This window comes from Pteropus alecto, unplaced genomic scaffold, assembly GCF_000325575.1.
Source record: "Pteropus alecto unplaced genomic scaffold, ASM32557v1 scaffold7, whole genome shotgun sequence".
NCBI lineage: Eukaryota > Metazoa > Chordata > Mammalia > Chiroptera > Pteropodidae > Pteropus > Pteropus alecto.
Genome location: NW_006494614.1, coordinates 43,687,872 through 43,710,247, shown reverse-complemented (window position 1 = coordinate 43,710,247; position 22,376 = coordinate 43,687,872). Strand labels below are relative to the sequence as shown.

Below are 22,376 nucleotides of genomic sequence, written 5' to 3'. Positions count from 1 at the left end.
GAGGGGATGAGACACCTGTAATTGTATTCAAGCTGGGAGATTCTAGAGCTGAGGACAAGGACTCTGTCTTAATCAGGAGCTCCATATTCAAGGAACAACTAATTCAGTGATCATTAAATCTGGAGGACCCCCGTCCCAATTCCTGGTGAGACAGAATGATCATTTCTGTAGCATGTTTAGTGAGGGAGGACCGTGCACAGAGAAGAGCAGAAGCAGTAAAGGCAGGGGTATGAAAAGATGAAGGAGGAATAGCAGACAAGTAAGGATGAGAGTATCAGGATGAAAAGCGGGAAATAGGGGTGCCTTATCACAGAGGCCCCACCCCATGGGAACCCCCAATGACAAGGGTGAGTGGTTACGTACTGCTGAGTCACCCACCGATGAGGATCATGGGCCGGTTCTTCATCTGGGAAATATTGAACATGCCTGGGGTTAGGGAAAAAAATGGGCAGAGGAGAGCAGGGAAGGGAGAGAGAAAGAGCGAGGAAAGGAAGTTCAGTGACCCAAACATGGACATAGTGGTGTGACAACCCCATGTACTTGCACTCACCTCTGTACACCTGACAAAGCCCCCACTGTATACTGCAAGGTCATCTATGACTGAGCCCAGAACACTCTGTGGACGCCCAGGAAGGCAATGTGTGGGATGAGAGAGGCAATGACACTCCTCTCCCCGCAAGCTAACACAGCCCAAGAGAATTCAGGGTCCCGTCTCCTGCGTAGCCTTTGCTTTGCCAACTTCCCCAAGGAAAACCATCACCACACCCCAAATCTAGAGGCATAACTGGGAATGAGGATAACACTGAGTTTTGCTGGCTCCCTGCCAGGCTTCCCTTTGTCTTCTCACCCAAAACTATGGCCCTCACTCCTGCTGGCCTTCTCCACACATGCTCCTTACCAGCATGCTGCCGCTTCTTCCTGCCCACGGCAGCCCCGATGATTCTCAGCAGCTCCTCCTCAGAGGCACCTGCCCGCAAGTGATCCCGCAGAGATACCTCTGAGCTCCCAAAGAGGCAAACCTGCAGGGGATCACCATGGGGGTGAGGACAACATGCCTCCTTCATCCCTTGGCCTTGTCCCTGATCCCTAGAGACCCCCATGGGCTGAGTGCCAGTGCCCGGGCCTCCTATGGCTGGGTCATACTCAGGACAGCACTTCCTGCAACAAGGGGCAGAAGGTGCTAGATGGAGGAGTCAAAGAGGCTGGAAGGGAAAGAAGCAAAATCAGACATCCCAAGGCCTGTCTCTGATTTACAGTCATGTTGCCTTCAGCTTGTAGAATGTACTTTCAAAAATTAAATAGTTGCCAACAGAGGCAGCACATCAAAATCCAGATCAGGGATCATCCCCAGCTGGCTTCCACCTAGGTTTGGCTGATGGGAGTTGAGAGGGTGAAAAGAGAGAGAGGCTGGACATTTACTCCCCGTTTCCTCTCTGTCCTGACTTCTTGGGCAGTGCCCGCTTCCCTTCATAACTACAATATCAACCAGGAGGCCACCCTGCCAGCCTCCAGTTCTCACGGGCCCCAGTGACACCGCCTCCTCCCCTTCAGCTTCCCCCCAGGGGTGGGAATAGCTGTTTGCTGCTGCTCACGGAGGGTCTCAACATCCCTTACAGGTCCCCTTACCCTGCACTATCAATAGCCTCCCTTTTTAATCCATTCTTCAGAATCCCACCTTCCATTTCCTGCATGGCCTTGACTTATAATGGACATCACCCACTGTCTGAGTCGATTTTATATTCCCAGCCCAGAAAAATCTTTTTAGCTTTTTAACAACTGCTGGATGATTTCTTTGGATGTCAAACATAATGCATCTGAACCCAACCCTCCTCCCTACCCCTTCACCCCAGCAATCCTAAACAAGTCTCAAAGCCAATTAGCCACCTAGATGACTTTCTCTCCTCTCTCTACCTGCGTTACCAAGTTCCTTCATTCATCCTTCCCATCTTCACTTTATGCTCTTACATATTTGGGACATCTCTAAATGGCCATCTAACCAGTCTTCCTATTTCCAAATTCAACCTGTTGGTTATTCTTCCTAAAACACGAATGGGGGATCACGTCGCCTCCATGTTCAGAAACTCTGCACAGTGTCCTGTCAACAGAACATACTCCACATCTTTTCGCTGGGCATTCGAGCCCACGACAATGTGGTCTCCCCATATCCAACTTTAATCTGCCCTAGCCATATTAACACAAAGCCCAGATATGTCTCTTCCCCAAGCCTCACTTCTCCTACCCCAGCCATTCTTTAAGGCTCATCGCCAAGGTCTACAATGCGCTCTCTCAAGGTCTAGCACCCTTACTGCCTGCTGGGCTACTCATCTGACAAAGAACATGCACTGCTATGCACTAGCTCTGTTTTGCCTTACCAAGGAATCTTTATGCTCCTGAAGGAAATGGGCAAGTCTTTGCCTCCCTTTCATCCTCCACAGGGATGAATGCCCAGTACATGCTGATTAGATATGAGTGAAGGAGGCTGGTTTCAGAGGTGAGTTCCTGGCCTGGTGGAAGTGGCAACCAGGGTGGGGCAGGGGCAAAGTGCACACTGATTCTCCAACATCTCCCAGCCCCTACTACCTAGTCCTGGAAAGTGAGTTCCAGTCAACTGGAAGTTACTTCAGGGAACCAAGTAAAGAAGAAATCAGGGTGACAATTTCACAGGGGGCCGTGAGTTCACCTTCACCTACTGCCCAATGACCTGCCCAAATCTGATACTATTTCACCAGCCACCTTGTTTTTGCTCTGCTAGTCTCCCCTCCAATCGGAGGGTGCAGGTGGGAAGGGATATTCAGAACACAGAGGTGGCAAGGGGCCCTCATGGAGAAGGAGATACCTACCTTGAGGTTCCCATCAGCTGTGATTCGCAGCCGGTTGCAGGTCCCACAGAAATGCTCAGACATGGATGTGATGAAGCTGATGTGGCCTCGGAAGCCAGGGATTTTAAAGGTCTGAGGCGAGGAAGGCAAGAGGGGTGGTGGAAGACATATGGATGGAGATGGGTCACTGAGCGCCAGCTCTCACTCCCTGACATCAGAGCCCTCACTTCATAGCCCTCTTCAAGAGGATCCCTTCAGAAGCGAGAGTCCAAGGCCCTCAGTCAACAGAAGGCTGTCACACACAAATGGCCCGTGAACTCTGCCTGTGCTTTGCCTGCCTGAGAGTACACTTGCTAAGGATATGGGGGCCTGTAGAAAGCATTGCCAGAGCAGGCCATGTGGAAGAACAGATCAAGCACCCCCTCCACCACTTATTGGAGTGTGTCCTACAAGTTACCTAACCTGCTTCTTTATCTTTATCCACGAAAAGGGGGGCTATTGTGATGGTGCTGGAATGCTTCCTGCTTAAATAGTACTGCCCTGCATCACTGCACTCCAACCTCACTGCAGCCCCCACCAGCTCTCCTGTCCTAGGGTGAAGGCATGACCTCTTTACCCAGCCCTCCTGTTGCCCTCCAAACCTTGGCTGTGCTGGATTCCTCCTCGGGCAGCTTCTCCAGCTCTGGCCATTGCTGCTGGAGAGTATCGAGCATCTCCTTGTAGCTGACCATCTTTTTAAAGTTCCACTTGTTGCCTGTGTTAGGGTTGAAGGCTACTGAGTCACAGCATTGCAGGACCCCATGGGCTTCAGGGTCATTTGCCATACAGCCCAGGAATCAGTTCTCTTGGAAGGTCAGGAGGCCCTGCCTAAAACGGGTGGATCGAATCACACCCACACTCGACACCGAGGAGCCTTTGATGTCCCTGATGCCCCATAGCAGCTCCAACCCTGGTGCCTGCCCGGGCTTCTCCCCACCATCCCTGCAGGAATTCCTATACACACAGTAGAGTCTGAGGTCAACAGCACCCACAGGGTAAGCCAGACCTTGCTGCCCCACTCAACCCTCCCCAGGGTCACCATGCTCTGTCGACAGATCCAGCCTCCTCTTCCTTCCCCTAACTCTGCCTGGAGCCACTGACCATCAAAGGGCATGTACTCTATGAAGCGCACGTCCAGGGGGAGGCCCTCAGTCAGGGCCACAAAGTCCAGGAGCTCGTCCTCGTTCAGGCCTCGCATCACCACACAGTTAATCTGTCCGGGGGAACAAAAGGACCATGAGGGCTATCGCTCGGGCTTTCTTTTGACCTTTGGAGTTCTGGTACCTGCCTAGGCTCTTCAGTATAGGGTCCCAATCCTTGCCTTTCACCCCACAGCTCTCCTTGGGTTAAAGGATACCATGAGGTCACTGATTTTCTCCCCTCCCTTGAAGGATGAGAGGCAGGGCTGGATGCAGTAGGTAAAGAACTGGTTGGGGGGACACTACAGCTGTACTGGCCAGGGCTGGGAGCTGGCAGTGAAAGGCCAAGCCAGGGTAGAGAGGACAGGAAGGATAGTTGCACTGGCATGTCCTCACCTTCACAGGGCTGTAGCCCAGGTCGATGGCCTTGTGGATGCCCTCCATGACCTTGTGGAAGCCTGCAAGGAGGAAGAAAAACAGTCCAGGAACTTCCTCCTTTTCCTTGGCCACCACACACCCGGAAAGAGGGAAGCACCAGAGCTGTAAGGAGCCTCAGAGACCACTGAGTCCAAAGGCTGGCAAATATCTTCTATAAAGGGTCAAAGAGCAAATACTCTAGGCTTTGCAGGACAAGAGGAAAAACTGAAGATATTATGTAGGTGTTATGTTATAAAGATTTTATTGACTAAATTTAGGATATGATAATAATTGAATACACTTTTTTTGTTATACAGGTCTACAGATGGAATGGAAGAATTGAATTCTTTTTACAGGGATATTTTGCTTGATTGAGGTTCACAGTTAATGTTCTCTATCATTACATTGATTGTAATGCCACCAGCAAAATCCATCCTTGGCTCACAGGCTGTTAAAAAGCAGGCAGGAGCTGGATTTGGCCACTGGGCTGTAGTGTGCAACCCTGAACTAAATGAAACCTCTCCTAGTCGAGAGGAGGAAACTGAAGCCCAGAGAGAGGCAGTGCCCTGCTGGTGGCGTCACACTGCATCTTTTAGAATGCTGGTTTCCCGACTCTCTCGTCAAGACTTTCTCAACAGCCCAGCCGTTCATTCACTCTACATATTCTCGCCAAGGACCTACTTTGTGCAACAGCTGTGCCAGGGCTGGTGAACAATTCTAACGTGTGCAGTTCTCACCTACCTCTGTGCCTACCCTCAAGGTGGCTTCTCCTCACACCCAGCTCGTTCTCAGCTCATTCCTGCATCCAAACATTGGAGTACCCACTGTATGCAGGTCCCCATCCCACCCCCAGCCTGCACAGTGATCATGAGTACTTCTCAGCTGGGATATCTCTCTGAGAGTGGCCTAGGGATGACCTCCATAATGTCCTTGCAACATTTTCAGATGGCCCCGTGAGGGAGGGCAAGGGAAGGAATGTGCAGCTTTTATACAAAATGCTGTTAGGAAAACCTAGAACTTTTCTCCTCTGTAAACACTCTTGCCTCCAAAAGGAGGCAGTGGCCACATGAGTGAGAAGTAAGATCTGATGTTAGGATATATACTGTCTCCAATCCTCATTCCAGGAAAGGAGACAAGGAGATTGGGGGGGGGCCACTTCTTTTCCTTGCCTCTGCCCTCTTCCTCTCCTGGTGTCAGCCTTACCCCACAGGCAACAGTAGTTGTCATGGGCGGTTACCCTGGAGCCTTTCCAGGCACCATCCGTGCTTCACTTGTATCATGTCCTGTGTGTGTGTGTGTGTGATGTCATGTCATGTCGGGGGTAAAGCCCACAAACACACCTTCTACTTTCGTACCTCAGAGCCTTTGCAGGTGACCAACATTTCCTCTCAGAGTCTGCTCTCTGGATCTGAATCCTCGCCAAGGCCCAATGTATATGCCTTCTTACTGAAGCTCTCCTGGTCTTTCCCTGCTAGGAGTTCTCACTCCCTCTCTGTAGTGCTTTAATCGATATTACGAGACAAGCAAAGGTGGTCCAGTGGCATCACGCCTTTTGGCAATTTCCTGTGTGTCAGTCCCCTCCCACAGCTTGTGGAGCAGCTCTTTACAGAGGACAAAGACTCCATGAGCACTTCCTCAGTTCCCAGAGGGGTGTAAACAGCAGCTCACATGTGAGGCAAGAATCTCTGCCACAGAATGAGGCTCATGACCCAAGAGACATCAGGGCGCAGTGGCCTGATGAGATCTGGGGCTTGGGTGCTCTACCTCTCCAGACCCACCCTCCCTGATGAAGCCCAGTGGGAGGAAGCTGTGGGTATGCTCGCTGCAGAGGAAGAGAGGAGAGACTGATATCTAGGACAGACACAGGAAGCACCAGTGAGGTTGCTGGGGGATCCCCCCCTGGCAGTGCTGGTCCTGACCCTGACACCTCAGGGCAGCTGCTTCTACCCTAGGCAGCCCCACATTACTTCAAGGCTCGTTATATGCTAACTAACTCAACCCAGTTTGTGAGGGATTATCTTGGTTTTAAAACAGAAGGTCCTGTATTCTGGAAACCCTTAGTCCTGGAAAAACTGGGGACAGGGTGGGGAGAGGTTGGTTACCATAGCTCTTAGACTCTGATCCCAAAAAGTCCCCAGTAGTGTGGCTATAAAGACAAGGGACATTTGGTGCAGGTGAGGAGTGAAGAATAAATGTCTAGGCTTATGTATGGTCCAGACACTGAGAGAAAGAGAAGCCAGGCTTTTTGCCCTAGTGCCAGCCACAGCTCCCAGCTACAGGGCCTAAGAGGAACAGTCCCATTGTGAGCCACATCTGATCACCTTTCCTGCGGACGATGAACTCAAACTTGGCTGGTACCAGTGTGTCGAGGCTGATGTTGATGGCACCGAGACCAGCTTTCTGAAGCTGAGGTAGTAGCCGGGCTAAGTTGATGCCGTTGGTGGTGACGCCAATGGTCCTCAGCCCCTGCAGTTGGTGGAGCTGGGCTGTAGAAAGAACAGGAGAGGGCGTCAGCCTACTTATTCTTGGTAAGGCCAGGAGAAGGGCTGGAAGGAGAAACTCTGAGTCCATCTAAGATGAATAGAAAAAGTGCTCTCTGCAGACCTCTATTAGCTAGGTTTAGTTTAATAAGAAACATAAGAATAAAAACAATGATAAAAACAACAAAAAGATTAAACACTGAGTGTTCAGTCTGCTAAAGCCTCTACTGAGGGCTTCACTCACTGAAGCCTCACAACAATGATGATCTCCATTTAATAGATAGGAAAGGATGGCTCAGAGAGATTAAGGAAATTGCTTAAAATCACACAGCTAGTATGAAGAACAGTTGAGAATCAAAGCAACGTGTACTTGACTCCAGGACTATGCTCTTAATAACCAACTCACAAATCCTGATACTGTAAATAATAGTAACAAAAAAGTATTTGGATTCTGCACTAAACTGACTCCTCCACTCCACCCAAAATCCCTAGAAACAACAGAAGGATCAAAATATAACCCATAATAGCCTGAGAAGGCAAGAAAGAATGTCTTCGATGGTCCAGAAAGGTGGAGAAATACTGAAAGATAGAAAGCACTGGGGATCAGATGGATTGAGGAGACCACGGTCCAAAGAACACACAAGAAAAGGTTAGCAGTCACACAGACAGGGAGCAGAAGGGTCCTTGGTTATGTCAAGGAGGTTGCCACTCTGCGGAATTACATTTGGATAAGTTAGGTTAGTTGGCCTTCCTCCTGTCCCTGGGAGCAGGGAGGAGGCAGCAGCTTTTACCCAAAGGCTAGAGCACTTATGCTAGCCAAAGGGGGTGGGGGAAGCCCTGAGTAGCTGCTGATATTTAGGAGACATGGGAGCCCTGAAGCCCAGAAGTCCAGAAGGCCCTCATACCCCTACTTCACAAGCTCAGAGGCAACCAGCATAAACAGAAACAGCACTGACAGCCAGGCCAACAGAGGCCTTGGACACTGAGATGAGTACAGAGCCAACATTTAAGGATAATGTTGAGGAAAAAAAAGAGAAAGGAGATGTGAAAGAGATAAAAAATGAGCCTTTTAAAATCCAGAATTAGATGAACATAGATGCAAAAATCCTCAACAAATATTGGCAGACCAAATTCAACAATGCATTAAAAGGATCATATACCTTGCTCAAGTGGGATTTATTCCAGGGATGCAAGGATGGTTTGACATACACAAATCAATCAATGTGATAAACCAACCTTAACAAAATGAAGGATAAAAAACACGGTCATCTCAGATGCAGAAAAAGCATTTGACAAAATTCAATATCCATTCATGATAAAAACTCTCAACAAAGAGGTATAAAAGCAACATTGCTCAACATAAAAGGCCATATGTAACAAACCCAGTGCTAACATCATACTCAATGGTGAAAAGCACAAAGCCTTTCCTCTGAGCCTGGGAACAAGACAAGGATGCCCAATCTCACCAATTTTATTCAACACAGTATTAGAAGTTTGAGCCAGAGCAATTAGGCAAGAAAAAGGAATATAAATCAGAAAGGAAAAAGTAAAATTGTCACTATTTGCAGATGACATAAGACCGAGAAAGCCCTAAAGACTCTACCTAAAAACTGTTAGAACTAATAAACAAATTCAGTGAAATTGCAGGATACAAACTCAATATACGAAAATCTGTTGCATATACACTAATAATGAACTACAGAAAAAGAAAGCAAGAAAACAATTCCATTTAAAATTGCATCAAAAAGAATAAAATACCTAGGAATCAATTAAACCAAGCAGACGAAAGACTTGTACACTGAAAACTACGAGATGTTGAAGAAAGAAACTCACAAATAAGTGGAAAGATATTCTGTGTTCATGGATTAGAAAGATTAATATTTTTTAAATGTCCATACTATTTAAGCAATCTACAGATTCAATACAATCCCTATCAAAATTCCAATGGTATTTTTCATAAAAATAGAACAAACAATACTTAAAATGCTCCCTGAATTCAAATTATCTTACAAAGCTACAGTGATCAAAACAGTACAGTATTGACATAAAAACAGACATGCAGATCAATGGAACAGAATCAAGAGCCACACATTTATGTTCAATTAATTTAAGATAAAGGAGCCAAGAATATACAATGGGGAAAAGAAAGTCTCTTCAATAAATGGTTAGAAAAACTGCACAGTCACATGCTAAAGAATAAAGGTGGATCACTATGTTACATCCCACAAAAAATTAACTCAAAATGGACTAAAGAGTTGATATGAAATGATAAAACTCCTAAAAGAAAAACAGCAGTAAACTCTTTGACACAGATCTTGGCAATGATTTTTTGGATTTGACACCAAGCAAATGCAACAAAAGCAAAAATAAACAAATGGGGCTACATCAAATGCTATTCATTGTATCATTATTTAAAATAAGCCAAAACATGGAAGCCACCTAATTGTTCATCAATGGATGAATGGATAAATAAAATGTATATGTGTGCGCGTATACATACATACATATATATATAGAAAGATGTTAATAAACATTTTTATTATACTTGTAAAATGTTTATATTTAAAATGTTTATGCTTATAAACAAAGAAATATAAACATTTTCTTTATGTACATAGACACATACATATACACTATGGAATATCATTTAACCATAAAAAGAAGAAAATCTTGCCAACATTTATGACAACATGGATGGGCCCTGAAGGCATTATGCTAAGTGAAATAAATCAGACAAAGACGAATATGGTATCATCTCACTTATATGAGGAGTCTTAAAAAAAAAAAAAAAACGAGTAAAACAAAACTAAACTCACAGATACAGAAAACATATTGGTGGTCGCAAGAGGTGGCTGGTGGGAGGAGGCAGTGAGAAAAATGGGTAAAAGATGTCAAAGGTATAAATGTCCAGTTTTAAAATAAGTCCTGGGGGTATAATGTACAGCACGTGACTATAGTTAATAATACTGTATTTTATATTTGAAAGTTGCTAAAAGAGTAGATCTTAAAAGTTCTCATCACAAAAAAAATTATAACTGTGTGGTGACATATGTTAACTAGACTTATTGTAGTGACCATTTTGTAATATAATCAAACATTAAATCATTATAGTGCACACCTGCAACTAATGTTATATCAATTATATCTCGATAAAAAATATCAGAGTTAATATCCCCAGAGGTTAAATATTATACCCTGAAACAAGAAAAAGAACTAATTAGAACTCTCAAAAATAAAATATATATAGTTAGATATATATTTTTAAAATATATATAGAAAGTTAGAAAAAATATAGTTATATGAAGAAAAAAACTAGATAGAAAAGCAGCATGGACACACACCAAAAGCAAATGAGCAAGCTGGAATATTGAGCAAAGGAATTCTCCTAAAACTGTACACAAAGGAACAAGACTAAAAAAAAAAAAAAAAAAAAAAACCACCACCACCACCAAAAAAACCCAAAACACCTACTCATATTTAAATCCAATAAAGTCTAGAGAAAAGATACTGTGTCAATGTGACCAAGGGATAGTTATCTTTGATCAGCAGTATTTTTACATGTACTTATTTACAGATAAAATTTATTTCAAACCACTTGAATGCATGAATCTTGATGGAAAATAAGCTTAGCTCTGCAGAAAAGCAGAAACCAGGAGTGAAGTGCCCAAGTGAAGCTGGACTGAGAAAAAGCCAGATCACAAATTCAGCCCGCAGTTTAGATAGGGGTGTGCAGAAGTGCTTATAAGACTGAAATTATATAATCTTTCTGGAGAGAAGTATTTATCCGAAATTTAACCTAAGGAAATAATCATGCATGTAAACAACATTTACCACAAAGATGTATATTAGGGAGCAATACTTAATAAAGGGAAATCATTCTGATCACCAAAAATACAAAACTGGCTAAATTATGCTTTGCCTAAATGATGGAATATAATGCAATTAAAAATAACTCTGTAAAATAATATGTTAGGATGTTGGGACATACACATACTATATTAATTGAAAGAGGTTAAAAACAGTAGTTAAAAAACTAGGTGCAAAGAAAAAAGACTGCAAGTCACCAAACCAAAATGTTGACGTTGGTTACATTTGGGCAGTAGTGATATTCTTTTTGCTTATCTGAAATAAACATGTATTAATAAGAAAATAAAAGTTTAAAAATACAAGTTGCTTTAAAAAAGTTTTACTCTGCGACTCTGCCAACGTGGAAAGTGAACAGTAGTTGATGGTTCCCTCCAACAAATCAACCCTGGAGAAACACAGAATCCAGAAACATTAATAAATAAAATCTTGAGAAACTCAGGAAGATGTATAAATCTTTTGAACTGGTATGGGGGAGGGGTTTTGTAACCTGGGGTTGAAGGCACCTGGCAGAAAATGTAAGCAGTTAAAGGAAAGCAAAGCAATTTAACTCTATTCTTGCCCTCACCCACTGATGGCTCAGAACAAGCAATGTCCCCTTCCTGAAAAAATTGGTGGCATCGGCCCCAGAGAACTAGCTCAGGAATCCACTGATGGTATACTCAGGTAAGCTTCCAAAGCCCTGCTGAAAGAGGTGCTGAAGACAACAGGTAGGGGCTGACAGCCTTATGCATTCCTTCCTCCACCATCCCAAAGTCCCAGGACTGCTGGCTTAAAATCAAGGGTGAATGTCTCCGTCCAAATCTGCTTCTCCCTAAGGGTTTAAAGGTGAAGACTTAAAGGACTGTCATATTATATAACTCCAGGAGGTGCCATTCTCATCATACTCAAAATGAATAGTAACTCCTGGAGTTGTGCAGTACACAACCTGTACAGCCTTACATGGCAAGGTTGGCCATTAGGTGGGAAGTCAAACATGAGTGAATAACTGTGATATTCTAGGACCTTGAGCTCCCTGGGCCTATCAAAAGCTAAAATCTGGCCTTAAACTCTTTTTCCATTAAGTAGTGCCAGGTGTGTTACATGCCACTGAGTCAACTCTGATGCCTGATGACCCTATGAATGAGGGGCCCACCATGTCCTGTACTCAACAATCCTACTCAGCTCCTGTAGACTCATGCCTATGGCTTCTTTCACAGAGTCAATCCGCCTCATATTTGGTCTTTTCCTGTTGCCTTCTATTTTTCCCAGTATTACTGTCTTTTAAAAAGAACCCTGCCTTCTCATGATGTGCCCAAAGTAGAACAGCTTCAGTTTTATAATTTTTGCTTCTAGTAGTGATGTTTCAGGCTTAATTTGCTCTAGGACCCACTTGTTCATCTTTTTGGCAGTCCGGGGTATCCATAGAGCTCTCCTCCAACACCATATTTCAGATAAATCATTTTTTTTTTCCTATCAGCTTCCTTCACTTCCTTCACTGTCCAACTTTCGCATCTATACATAGTTTTTGAGAATACAAGAGTGTGAATTACCCTAGCTTTGGTCTTTAATGACACACCTTTGCTCTCGGTAATCTTTCCTAATTCTTCCATTGTTGCCCTTCTGAGTCTCAGCCCTCCCTTGACTTCCTGGCTGTGGTCTTCATTTGAACTGATGATTGAACCAAGGTAAGCAAAATCCGTAACAATGTCAATGTCTTCACTGCCTACGGTAAAGGTGTGTATTTCTTCTGTAGTCAAGGTTCTTGTCTTCTTGATGTTAAAATGAAGTCCTGCTTTGGCACTTTGGCACTTTCACTTTTATTGGAAGTCATTCCAAATCATTGTACTTGTTTCCTGTAAGATGGTGTCATCTGTGTATCTTAAGTTATAAATATCTCTTCTACTAATTTTCACTCCTCCTTCTTCTGAGTCTTTTCATATGATATGTTATATGCACAGATTAAACAGGTAGGGAGATTAAATGCACCTTTGTTTGGCGCTTTTGCCTAGAGGAAACTATTCTGTCCCTCCGTATTCTGTCCTGACAGTGGCTTCCTGTCCACAACGCTGGTTACACATCAGGACAATCGAGTGCGAAGGCCTCTGCCCATTTCTTTCAGAGCGACCCATTGCTTTTCCTGATGCGGGCAGTCAAAGGCTTTCCTGAAGCCTGTAAGACACAGACTAACCTTCTTCTGAAATTCTTTGGAGCACTCCATCATCCAATGATCTCAAGTGCCTCCTCCTTTTCTGAATCCAGCTTGAACATCAGGCATTTCTTGTTCCGTATAAGGTAGAAGCCTCTGTCTCTTCACCTTGAGTGTCACTGTACTTGCACAGGAAATTAGAGCAATGGTCCTATAGTTGTTGCAACACTTCCTGGCATCTCCTTTCTTGAAAATTGGGATGCATACTGACCGTTTCTAGTGCCATACAGCCTAACTAACATTCTAAGGAAACAAACTTATCGGCTAAACTAAGGAAGCCTTTGAGAAATACAACTAGCACTCCCACCCCACCCTCTAAAAAGCCCTGTAAAATATATGTCAATAGAACAAAAATGATTAAAAGATAGATCAAGTATGTAAGCTAAACATGATAAATACAGTAAAAGAAATAAGAAAGGATATTAACAATATAAAACAAGTTTTCATTGTAAAAAAGAACAAGGGGAAATACTAAAAACTATTGTAAAATAATGAATACAAGAAATAAGATGAACAGTAATATGAATACAGAAGGAGAAATTGTTAAGATTAAGGGCCTTCCCAGGAAAAAGAGAAAGAAAATAAGAAATCAAAATATAAGAGGTATAAGTACAAGGGGCAACATCCAAATAATAGAGGTCCAAGGGAAAAAATTAAACTGGTGAGAAGAAAATATCTGAAGAAATAATGGAGATAATTTTCCTTATATTTAAAATAAATGCTTAGTATTGAAAGAACAATTTCATGAAATGTCATCAGAACAGATGAGGAAAAGCCTATCCTAGACATATTATAGTAAAATTTAAGAAAATCAGATACAAAGAAAACACTCTAATAACTTCCAGAGAAAGAGAGCATGTCACCTGCCAAGAGCAAGAAGCAGACCGAATCCAGACTTTTCCTAACAGCAATAATGGCTGTAAGAAGACAATGCAATGACATTCTTAACACAATGAAGGAATGAACCTTGAACCTAAAATTTTATAGGCATTCAAATAACATTATAATGCTACTACTCTACTACTTTAAAACATTATAAAAACTACCTGGCATGCCAGATTTAATTAGATTGACCATCAAAATTAGATTCAACATTAGACCTACACTGAGAAACTGTTAGAGGAAATAAGATGAGACAAATTCAGAAGATGCTATAAGATTTATGGGAATTATGGGTGATTAAATACCTTGATAAAGTTTGTTTTTATTTTAAAAGACAGAGAGCGTACTGACAAGAGACACAGAGGGGCAGACTTCATAATAACTCAGAAAAAAATTCTGGAAAATAGCAACGATGGGGAGGGGCCGCAAAATTAAGGGCTTAAGAGTGTGATCAAGTTCTTGTCTTATTAGAGAGGAGGAATCATTTATTTAAAAACCAAAAAGGAGAAAAAGGAAACATAGAAAAAGGTAGATAAGATTGTAGAAATAAGTCCAAATATTTCAATAGTTACGATAAAGATAACTAGAATAAACTCTCCAGTTAAAAGTCTGAGATTATACAATTTCATAAAAGAAACAGAAGTAACAGTTATGTGCTGTTATAGGAGACATATCTAAAGTATAAAAACACAGAGTAAGTAAATATACTTTTTACTTTAAACATAAAGTAAAAAGATGAAAACAGATTCGACAGTCTTACTAAAGCTAAATACAAGTGGATACAGCTTTAGTAAAATAAAATATAAAGACCTTAAGACCTAAAGTGTCTCACTATGGAGAGAAACTCACTACTATAGTGATAAAAGATCCAATTTATGAAGAAGACATAACAATTCTAATCATATATAAACCTAATAAAATCTCAACTATATATAAAATAAAAAGTAATAGGACCTCTGAGAGAAATGAACAAACCCACTCACTTGTTTATTATTGGCAGGCCAAGCAGATAAAAAGCCAGCAAAGACAGAAAAAATCAGAGGTTTGAACAATAAAATTAACCAGCTGGTCTCAATGAACAAACATAGATGTCTCCATCTGTATTAAAAAATAATCATTCTTCTCAAGTACACATAGAACATTTACAAGAACTGCCAATATACTAGGTCATAATGCAAGCCTTAATAAATTTTAAATAATTATCATATAGACATATTCTCTTACCACCATATACTTATAATAAAAATATGGATGAAAACTCTTTATATATTTGAAAATTAAAAACACTACTTCTAAATATCTCATGGACCAAATAAAAAATCAGGATAAAGATTAACAAATACTTAGAACTAAATGTTATGAAAGCAATAGGCTACGTCAAGATAGAAACAGAAATAATAAAATAGAATACAAATATACAATAAGAGGTTCAAATCCAAAAGTTGGTTTATTGAGACTAGCACAATAGACAAACCTCTGGCAAGACTTACTAAGAAAAAAAAAAAAGAGAGAGAGAAAAGGCACAAATAAACCACTTTAATAAAAAAAGACAAAATTACAAAATTGAGATTAAAAAGAGAAGAAAATACTACCAATGATTTCACACCAATAACTCTGAAATCAGAAATAACAAATGTCTAAAAATAAAATCTACCAAAACGAGCTCCAAAAGAAGTAGAAAACTTGAATAATGCTAAAAACATTAAAGAGATTGAAGCAGCAGTTAAAAATCTCCCTGCAAAGAACATATCGGGCAGAGACAATTTTACAGGTGAGTTAAAACTTTCAAAAAGTGATCACCACAGATTAATACAAATTCTTGAAGATAAAAGAATAAGAGAATATAGACCTGCTATGGTCTGAATGTTCGTGTTTCTGCTTCCCCCAAATTCACTTGCTGAATCCTAATACCCAATGTGATGGTATTTGAAGATGGGGCCTATGGAAGGTGATAGATCGAGGGTAGAGGAATTAGTACTCTTCTACAGAAATGTCACAGATCTCCCTAGCTCCTTCTGCCCTATGTGGATACAGCGAGATGTCTGTGACTCATAAGGGAGGCCTCACCAGACCATGCTGGCTGGCACCTTGATATTGAACTTCCAGGCTCCAGAACTGTGAAAAATAAATGTTTGTTGTTTATAAGCTACCCAATATGTGGTATTTTGTTACAATAGCCTAAATGGATTAACATAATAGCTAACTCATTCTTCGAAACTTAATACCAAAATCAGAGAAGGCAGGCATGAGAAAGGAAACTTAGATGCTCATTTCACTCATAGATATAATTTTTTTTTTTTTTTTAGGCGAGGCAACCCTTGATTGACCTCACAGATTGCAAGGACCTTGGCAGCTTACAATCCCTTATTTTTTTATTTTTTACGCATACAGCACCTGGTCTTCCTAGGTGGTCTCCCATCCAAGTACTAACTAGGCCCGGCCCAGCTTAGCTTCCAAGATCAGATGGGATCGGGCTTGTTCAGGGTAGCATGGCCATAGACCTCACTCATGGATAGAAATGCGAAAACTCAACCAAAATTTTAACACATTGAACCTAACAGTAGATAAAACATAGTAAACCAGGACTAGGTTGGATGTTGTATTACAAATTAAATATCAGAAAAGCTATAAATGTCATTCAGAATAGTAAAGAAAAAAATCATAGATTATCCTGACATACGTAAAAAAGTATATATTTAAAAAAAAAAAAAAACTTAGTAAACTAGGAAGGGAACTTCATCATCTGATAAAAGTTATTTTTGAAAAAAATCTTCTAAGAATCATCATTCTAAATGGCGAAACATTAGAAGCATTCTCCTAGTACCACTACTATTCAGCACTGTACTTAAGATCCTAGATATTACAATAAGGCAAGGAAAGGGAATTAAAGGCATACAGATAGGAAATAAAAAATAAGTTGTCTTTAGTTGCAGATGATATGATTGCTAGAATAGAAAAGCCCAAAGAACCTAAATAGACAGATTATAGCATTGATAGCAGAGTTAGAAGAATACATGAACAACAACAAAATAAGGAAATGTAATTTAAAACAATGACACTGTATCTGTCAGGATTCTAGCATAAAGTAGAATTCATCCAGATGGTTAAAAAAAAAAAAAAAAAAAAGACTTTATTGAAAAGACTGCTTACAAAGGTATAGGCAGAATTAAGAACCCCAATAATGAATAGTAAAGCACTCAGGCTAGCAACATTGGGAATCCATTACTATGCCTAGGGCCAAAGGAAAATGGGGAGGAAATTAAGTTAAGAGTCCAATCAAGTCACCATGGAGGAGAGGCTGACCTGTGAGAGTTTTAGTCCCGGATGGAATCCTGTTACTGTCAAAACCCCAGTGTAGAAATAGAACAGGGAGCAGTAAAAAATTACCTGATCTCACTGGCCCAATCCATCAGGAACTCAACAGGCAAAAGATTCTGTAGTCCCTTGGGGTGAGCCACTTTGAGAAAAAGGTAAAGGAGAGGGGTGGCTGTGGGATGTATGTAAATAAAAATGGTGTTAATTCTCCCCAATTTGATTACAGATTTAATGCAATTAAAATCTCAACAGAGACAAACAATGAACGATCTGAAAAGGGAATTACAAAAACAATTCCATTTATAATAGCATCATAAAGAATAAAATGCTTAGGAATTAACCAAAGTGAAAGAACTTAACACTGAAAACTAGGAAACATTGCTGAAAGAAATTAAAGAGGACATAAATAAATAGAAACATATTTCTTGTTCATGGGTTGGAAGACACTGTTAAATGTCAGTATCACCCAAAGGGATCTACAGAATCAATGCAGTTTCTTTCAAAATCTCAATGATCTTTCTTATAGAAATATAAAAGCCCATTCTAAAATTCACATGGAATCTCATGATGCCCCGAATAGCCAAAACAGTCTTGAAAAAAAAGAACAAAACTAGAAGACTCACACCTCCTGATTATAAAACCTATTATAAATCTACAATAATCAAAACAGTGTGGTATTGGCATAAAGACATATAGACCAATGGAAGAGAATAGAGAGCCCAGAAATAAACCCTCACATGTATAGTCAAATGATATTTAAGGAGGCTGCTAAGACCATTCAATGGGGAAAGGACAGTCTTTTCAACAAATGGTGCTGGGAAACTGGATATCCACATGCAAAAGAATGAAGTTGAATGCTTACCTTACACTATATACAAAAATTAACTCAAAATGGATCAAGGAACTAAATGTAAGTTCTAGCACAATAAAACTCCTGGAAGAAATTATGGGACAAAAGCTTCACGACACTGGGTTTGGCATCGATTTCTTGGATATGACAGCAAAACACAGGCAACCAATGAAAAAAATAGACAAACTGGACTTCATGAAAATTAAAAACTTTTGTGCATCAAAAGACACTATCCACAGAGTAAGGAGCAGCCCACAGAATGGGAGAAGTTACTTGCAAATCATATGTCTGATAAAGGGTTACTATCCAGAATAATAGAGAACTCCTAAAATTTAATAACAATAAAAAACGACCCAACTCAAAAATGGGCAGAAGACTTGAAAAGATATTTTTCCAAAGAAGATATACGAATGGTCAATAATCACACAAAAAGATGCTCAACATCATTAATGACTAGGGAAATGCAAATGAAAACAACAATGAGATATTGCCTCATACCTATTAGGATGGCTACTATAAAAAAAAAAAAAAGAAAAGAAAAATGTTGGCAAGAACGTGGAGAAATTGGAATCCCTGTCACTATAGGTAGGAATGTAAAATGATACAGCTGCTGTGGAAAACAGTATAGTGATTCCTCAAAAAATTAAAAATAGAACTACCATGTGACCCAGCCATTCCATCTCCACTGTCTCTTTGATCTCAGAGACATATCTGCGCCCCTGTTCACAGTAGCACACTATTCACAACAGCTAAAGATGGAAGTAAGCCAAGCTGATCGATGACTGGATCGTCAAAATGCGACATAGTCATAAAATGGAATATTATTTAGACTTAAAATGAAAGAAAATTCTGCAATAGGCTATAACATGAACTTTGAAGACAACATGCTAAGTCACAAAAGACAAACACTGGATGATTTCCCTTATGATTTCACTATATGAGGTTATTAGTGTAGCCCAAAATCATAAAGACAGAAAGGAAAATGGTGTTTCCAGGGCCTGGGGGTCAGGGGACACGTGAATAGGGAGTTATGGTTTAACAGGTATAGTTCAGACTTATAAGATGAAAAGAGTTATGAATATGGATGGTGGTTATGGCTGTACAATAATATGAACATATTTAATACTACTGAATTGTACATTTAAAATGGTTAAGATGGTAAATTTTACGTAATGCATATTTTAAAAAAGAAAAAAAAAAAAGAAAAAGAATCCCAATAGAATTTTCCATAGAACTTAGTAAGTTGATTCTAAAATTCACGTAGACAAAACTTAGTATAGTTAAAGCACTGCTGAAAAATAAAAAGGACTTGCCCTACCAGATAATGGACATATGAAGTACAGTGATTAAGACTAGAATATTGGCATAGAGATTTATCGACAAACTAGCTGACAGAATGGAATGGAACCTAAAACAGAGCAATGCCAACGTGGCAGATTTATAGAGAATGTGGAGACTACTCAATAAAAAGGAAGTAGAGAAAATAACTATCATATGGAAAAATATGAAATTGGATTCCCCTAAATCATCCACAGATGAACTAAGGACTTAAATGCCAAAAACAAAATGTTAAATATTTTAGTGGAAACATAGGTAGTTGTTCTGACCTGGGTGAGGTGTTTCATTAATAAAGATCGGAAAAGCACTAACCATAAAAGACAAAACTGATAAATTTAAGAACTGTTATTGCTTAAAAGAATTCTTACACAAAATGTGGCATGTTTATTCAAACTGGGAGACTATGTTTGCAACATACATAAAGAACTTTTACCAAACCAATATAAAAGCACAAATAACCAAATAAGACAATAAACAAAAGATATGATCCGGTATTTCACAGAAAAAGAAATATATATGGCTAATAAACATGTGAAGAGATGCTTGGCCTCATTCTTAAACAGGAAAATACAAATTAAGACCACATAAACTAACATTTTATATCTGTTCAACTGGCAAAAATCTAGAATGATAATATTGAGTTCATGGGAAGATGTCGTTTGAAAGGATCTCTTATGTAACAGTGGTAACAGTATAAGTTAGCATAACAACTTTACGAGATAATGCCAAATTGTTTACTGAAGCTAAACATTCACATGTTCTATAACTCAACTATTTCACTGCTGGGGAAACCATACACCAGATACATGAATGAGAATAAAAATGTTTAAAGCAGCAATGTTTATAACACCAAAAAACTAGAAGTGACCCAAACGCTCACTAACAGGAGAAAGTGTGGTATATTCACATAATGAAACAGTAGATCACGGAGAAAAAGAATGGACTTTGACTTAGGTTGATGTGTGTGGATTTCAGTTGCGTCAAAAGAGTAAGGTCCAAATGACCGCAAATTGCATGATACTTAGAAAGTTCAAAACGCTGTATCTCATTTCTAAAAAGCAATGATAAACACAAAATTTAGCAATGTTTCCTTCAGAGTGGAGAGGTTCAGGATACAGAAGTTCACCCAGGTATTAAAAGTTATTTCCAGTGTTCGTATTTTTCAAAAAAAAAAAAAAAAAAATGGCGGTTTCCTTAGGAATTATAACATTATTAAAACATATAAATAAATTAGTGTAAATAAAATAAAACAAGCATGCATGGACCAATGATGACTATGTCATGAACTAAAGATTATGATTTAATCTAATTCTATGCAACTAGAGTCCCTCAAAAATTAAATGAAACAAACAATCCATCCCTTTTAAAAAATCCTCAATGTTTCTGCATTGCATTGGGCCTCTCATGGGCTTTAAAATGTAAGGTCTAGATGCTCCCTGTATCTTCATTTCTTCAACATAATGGAAGGAAAGAAGGGAGAAAGGGAGGAGGGAAGGAGGAAGGAAAGTGAAATAAAAAAGGAAAAGGCTGCTGGACCAAGTGTTCTTAAGCTAAGCAAAGCTCCTCTGACAATGACAAGTCATTCTTGAAGTTAGGATCCAAAACAAGTGCTCTGCAAACTCCTCTAACACTGGCATAGTTCTTGTGTATATACTTCCCTTTTTTATTTCTTCTGGAAAATCCCAGACCTTCACTATCCAACAAAGCAACCCTTAGCCACATGTAGCTATTAACTAAAAGGTAATAAAGTTACAAATTCAGTTGTTCAGTCACCCAGTCTCATGCCAAGAGCTCAAGACTATGTGTGGCTACTGGCGACCATATCAGACATCACAGAGAGAGAACATTTCCACCATCTCGGAATGTTCTATTGGACAGCGCTGCTGTAAACCCGTCTCAGTTGAAAAGAGGCAGAGGAACTTGTTCGCACTCAAGCCAGGATGGAAGAGTGCTGGAAAGTCTAGGGGTTCCTAGAGCAGATCACAGATGACAGCAGACAGAGAGCTAAGCCTCTTCCGTTGCCACACCAGGCCCAAAGCAGACAGCACTTCAGGCAGGGACAGGAAGTGATCAATAAGGACAACAGGCTCAGAGAAACCTGAAACCCTTTCACTCTGACCCCTGGCTGGGGTCTCTGGAAACTCTCCCAGGGAGGGTGGGGACAAGTGTTTGTCAACATCTCAGCTGACTGCTGTTCCCTTCCCTCACCCTAGTCCTTCTTCCCTGCTAGTACCCACCTGTCCTGCTCTTCAGGGAGATTTTGCTTTTAAGATGTACCTCTGGGGAAGATCAAAGGAGCTAGGCTGAAATATGTCTGAGTGTTTGAGTGCTCCCAAGCACAGCAGCACCGCAGGAATTCAAGGCATTGCAGCTGCCATTCGATTTGGAGCACCGGGGGAGAAGAGGGGTATAGTCTGCCCCCTATCAACCCACACCTTAAGAGGCAGGAGGTAAGCCTCCCCCTGCAGGTGAGACCTTGCCCTAACTAGGATCTACATGCTGATTAACCCTTGCTCCCCGTGCTATCAGCCAGGACCAATGACCATGGACCATCACAGGAGGAGAGCCCTTAAGGTAGTGAATGCACAGAGGAGGAAACTGAGACCCAGGGTGGGAAAGGAGCCAGAGCAAGTGCACATAGCTAGGCTGCGGCAGGGCAAGAAAAAGGCTGCCAAATTTCCTGACTCCCATTCTTCCCACTAGGCAAGTTGGCAGCTTCTGTGGAGAGCTCTGCCTCCTTAGGTCTGTGCTATCATCCCTTTCTGACCATCAGTGATCCTGATCCGCTCTTCTACCACAGGCCCCGGCGCAGAACATAAAGATTTAAGGTGAAATTTGTGCCAGAGGGCAAAGCAGCCTGAACAGGGGTTGGGCTTGGCATACAGTCAGGTTCAGTAGGTTCAAGACCTTTCCTGGAACCCAGACTCCCTTTCTGCTCTGAGGAGATACCTGGAACAGGGGAGGGGAGTGGCCGCCCGGGACAGCTTGTCCAGCCCAGAAATAATGGTAGGACCACAGATCAAGTGATCAGTGGGCTGGAAGGAT

The 22,376-nt window shown here is 41.0% G+C and overlaps 1 protein-coding gene and 1 pseudogene across 4 annotated transcripts in view; both read right to left on the bottom strand.

Annotated features, from left to right (window-relative positions):
- Positions 1-22,376, bottom strand: part of MOCS1 (molybdenum cofactor synthesis 1) — a 36,272-nt gene that overhangs the window by 3,159 nt on the left and 10,737 nt on the right. For 2 of the 4 annotated variants that reach the window (XM_015600583.2, XM_025042706.1), the window contains 7 exons: positions 6,736-6,900; positions 4,394-4,455; positions 3,960-4,071; positions 3,461-3,573; positions 2,841-2,951; positions 899-1,019; positions 379-426 (listed from right to left, as the gene is read on the bottom strand). In XM_015600583.2, coding sequence (XP_015456069.1) covers positions 379-426; positions 899-1,019; positions 2,841-2,951; positions 3,461-3,573; positions 3,960-4,071; positions 4,394-4,455; positions 6,736-6,900 — 732 coding nt within the window. Of the gene's footprint in view, positions 1-363; positions 427-898; positions 1,020-2,840; positions 2,952-3,460; positions 3,574-3,959; positions 4,072-4,393; positions 4,456-6,735; positions 6,901-22,376 lie in introns of all 4 variants that reach the window. The other 2 variants (XM_006926585.3, XM_015600584.2) reach the window with 2 other exon arrangements.
- On the bottom strand, positions 16,211-16,329 carry LOC112474739 (annotated as a pseudogene).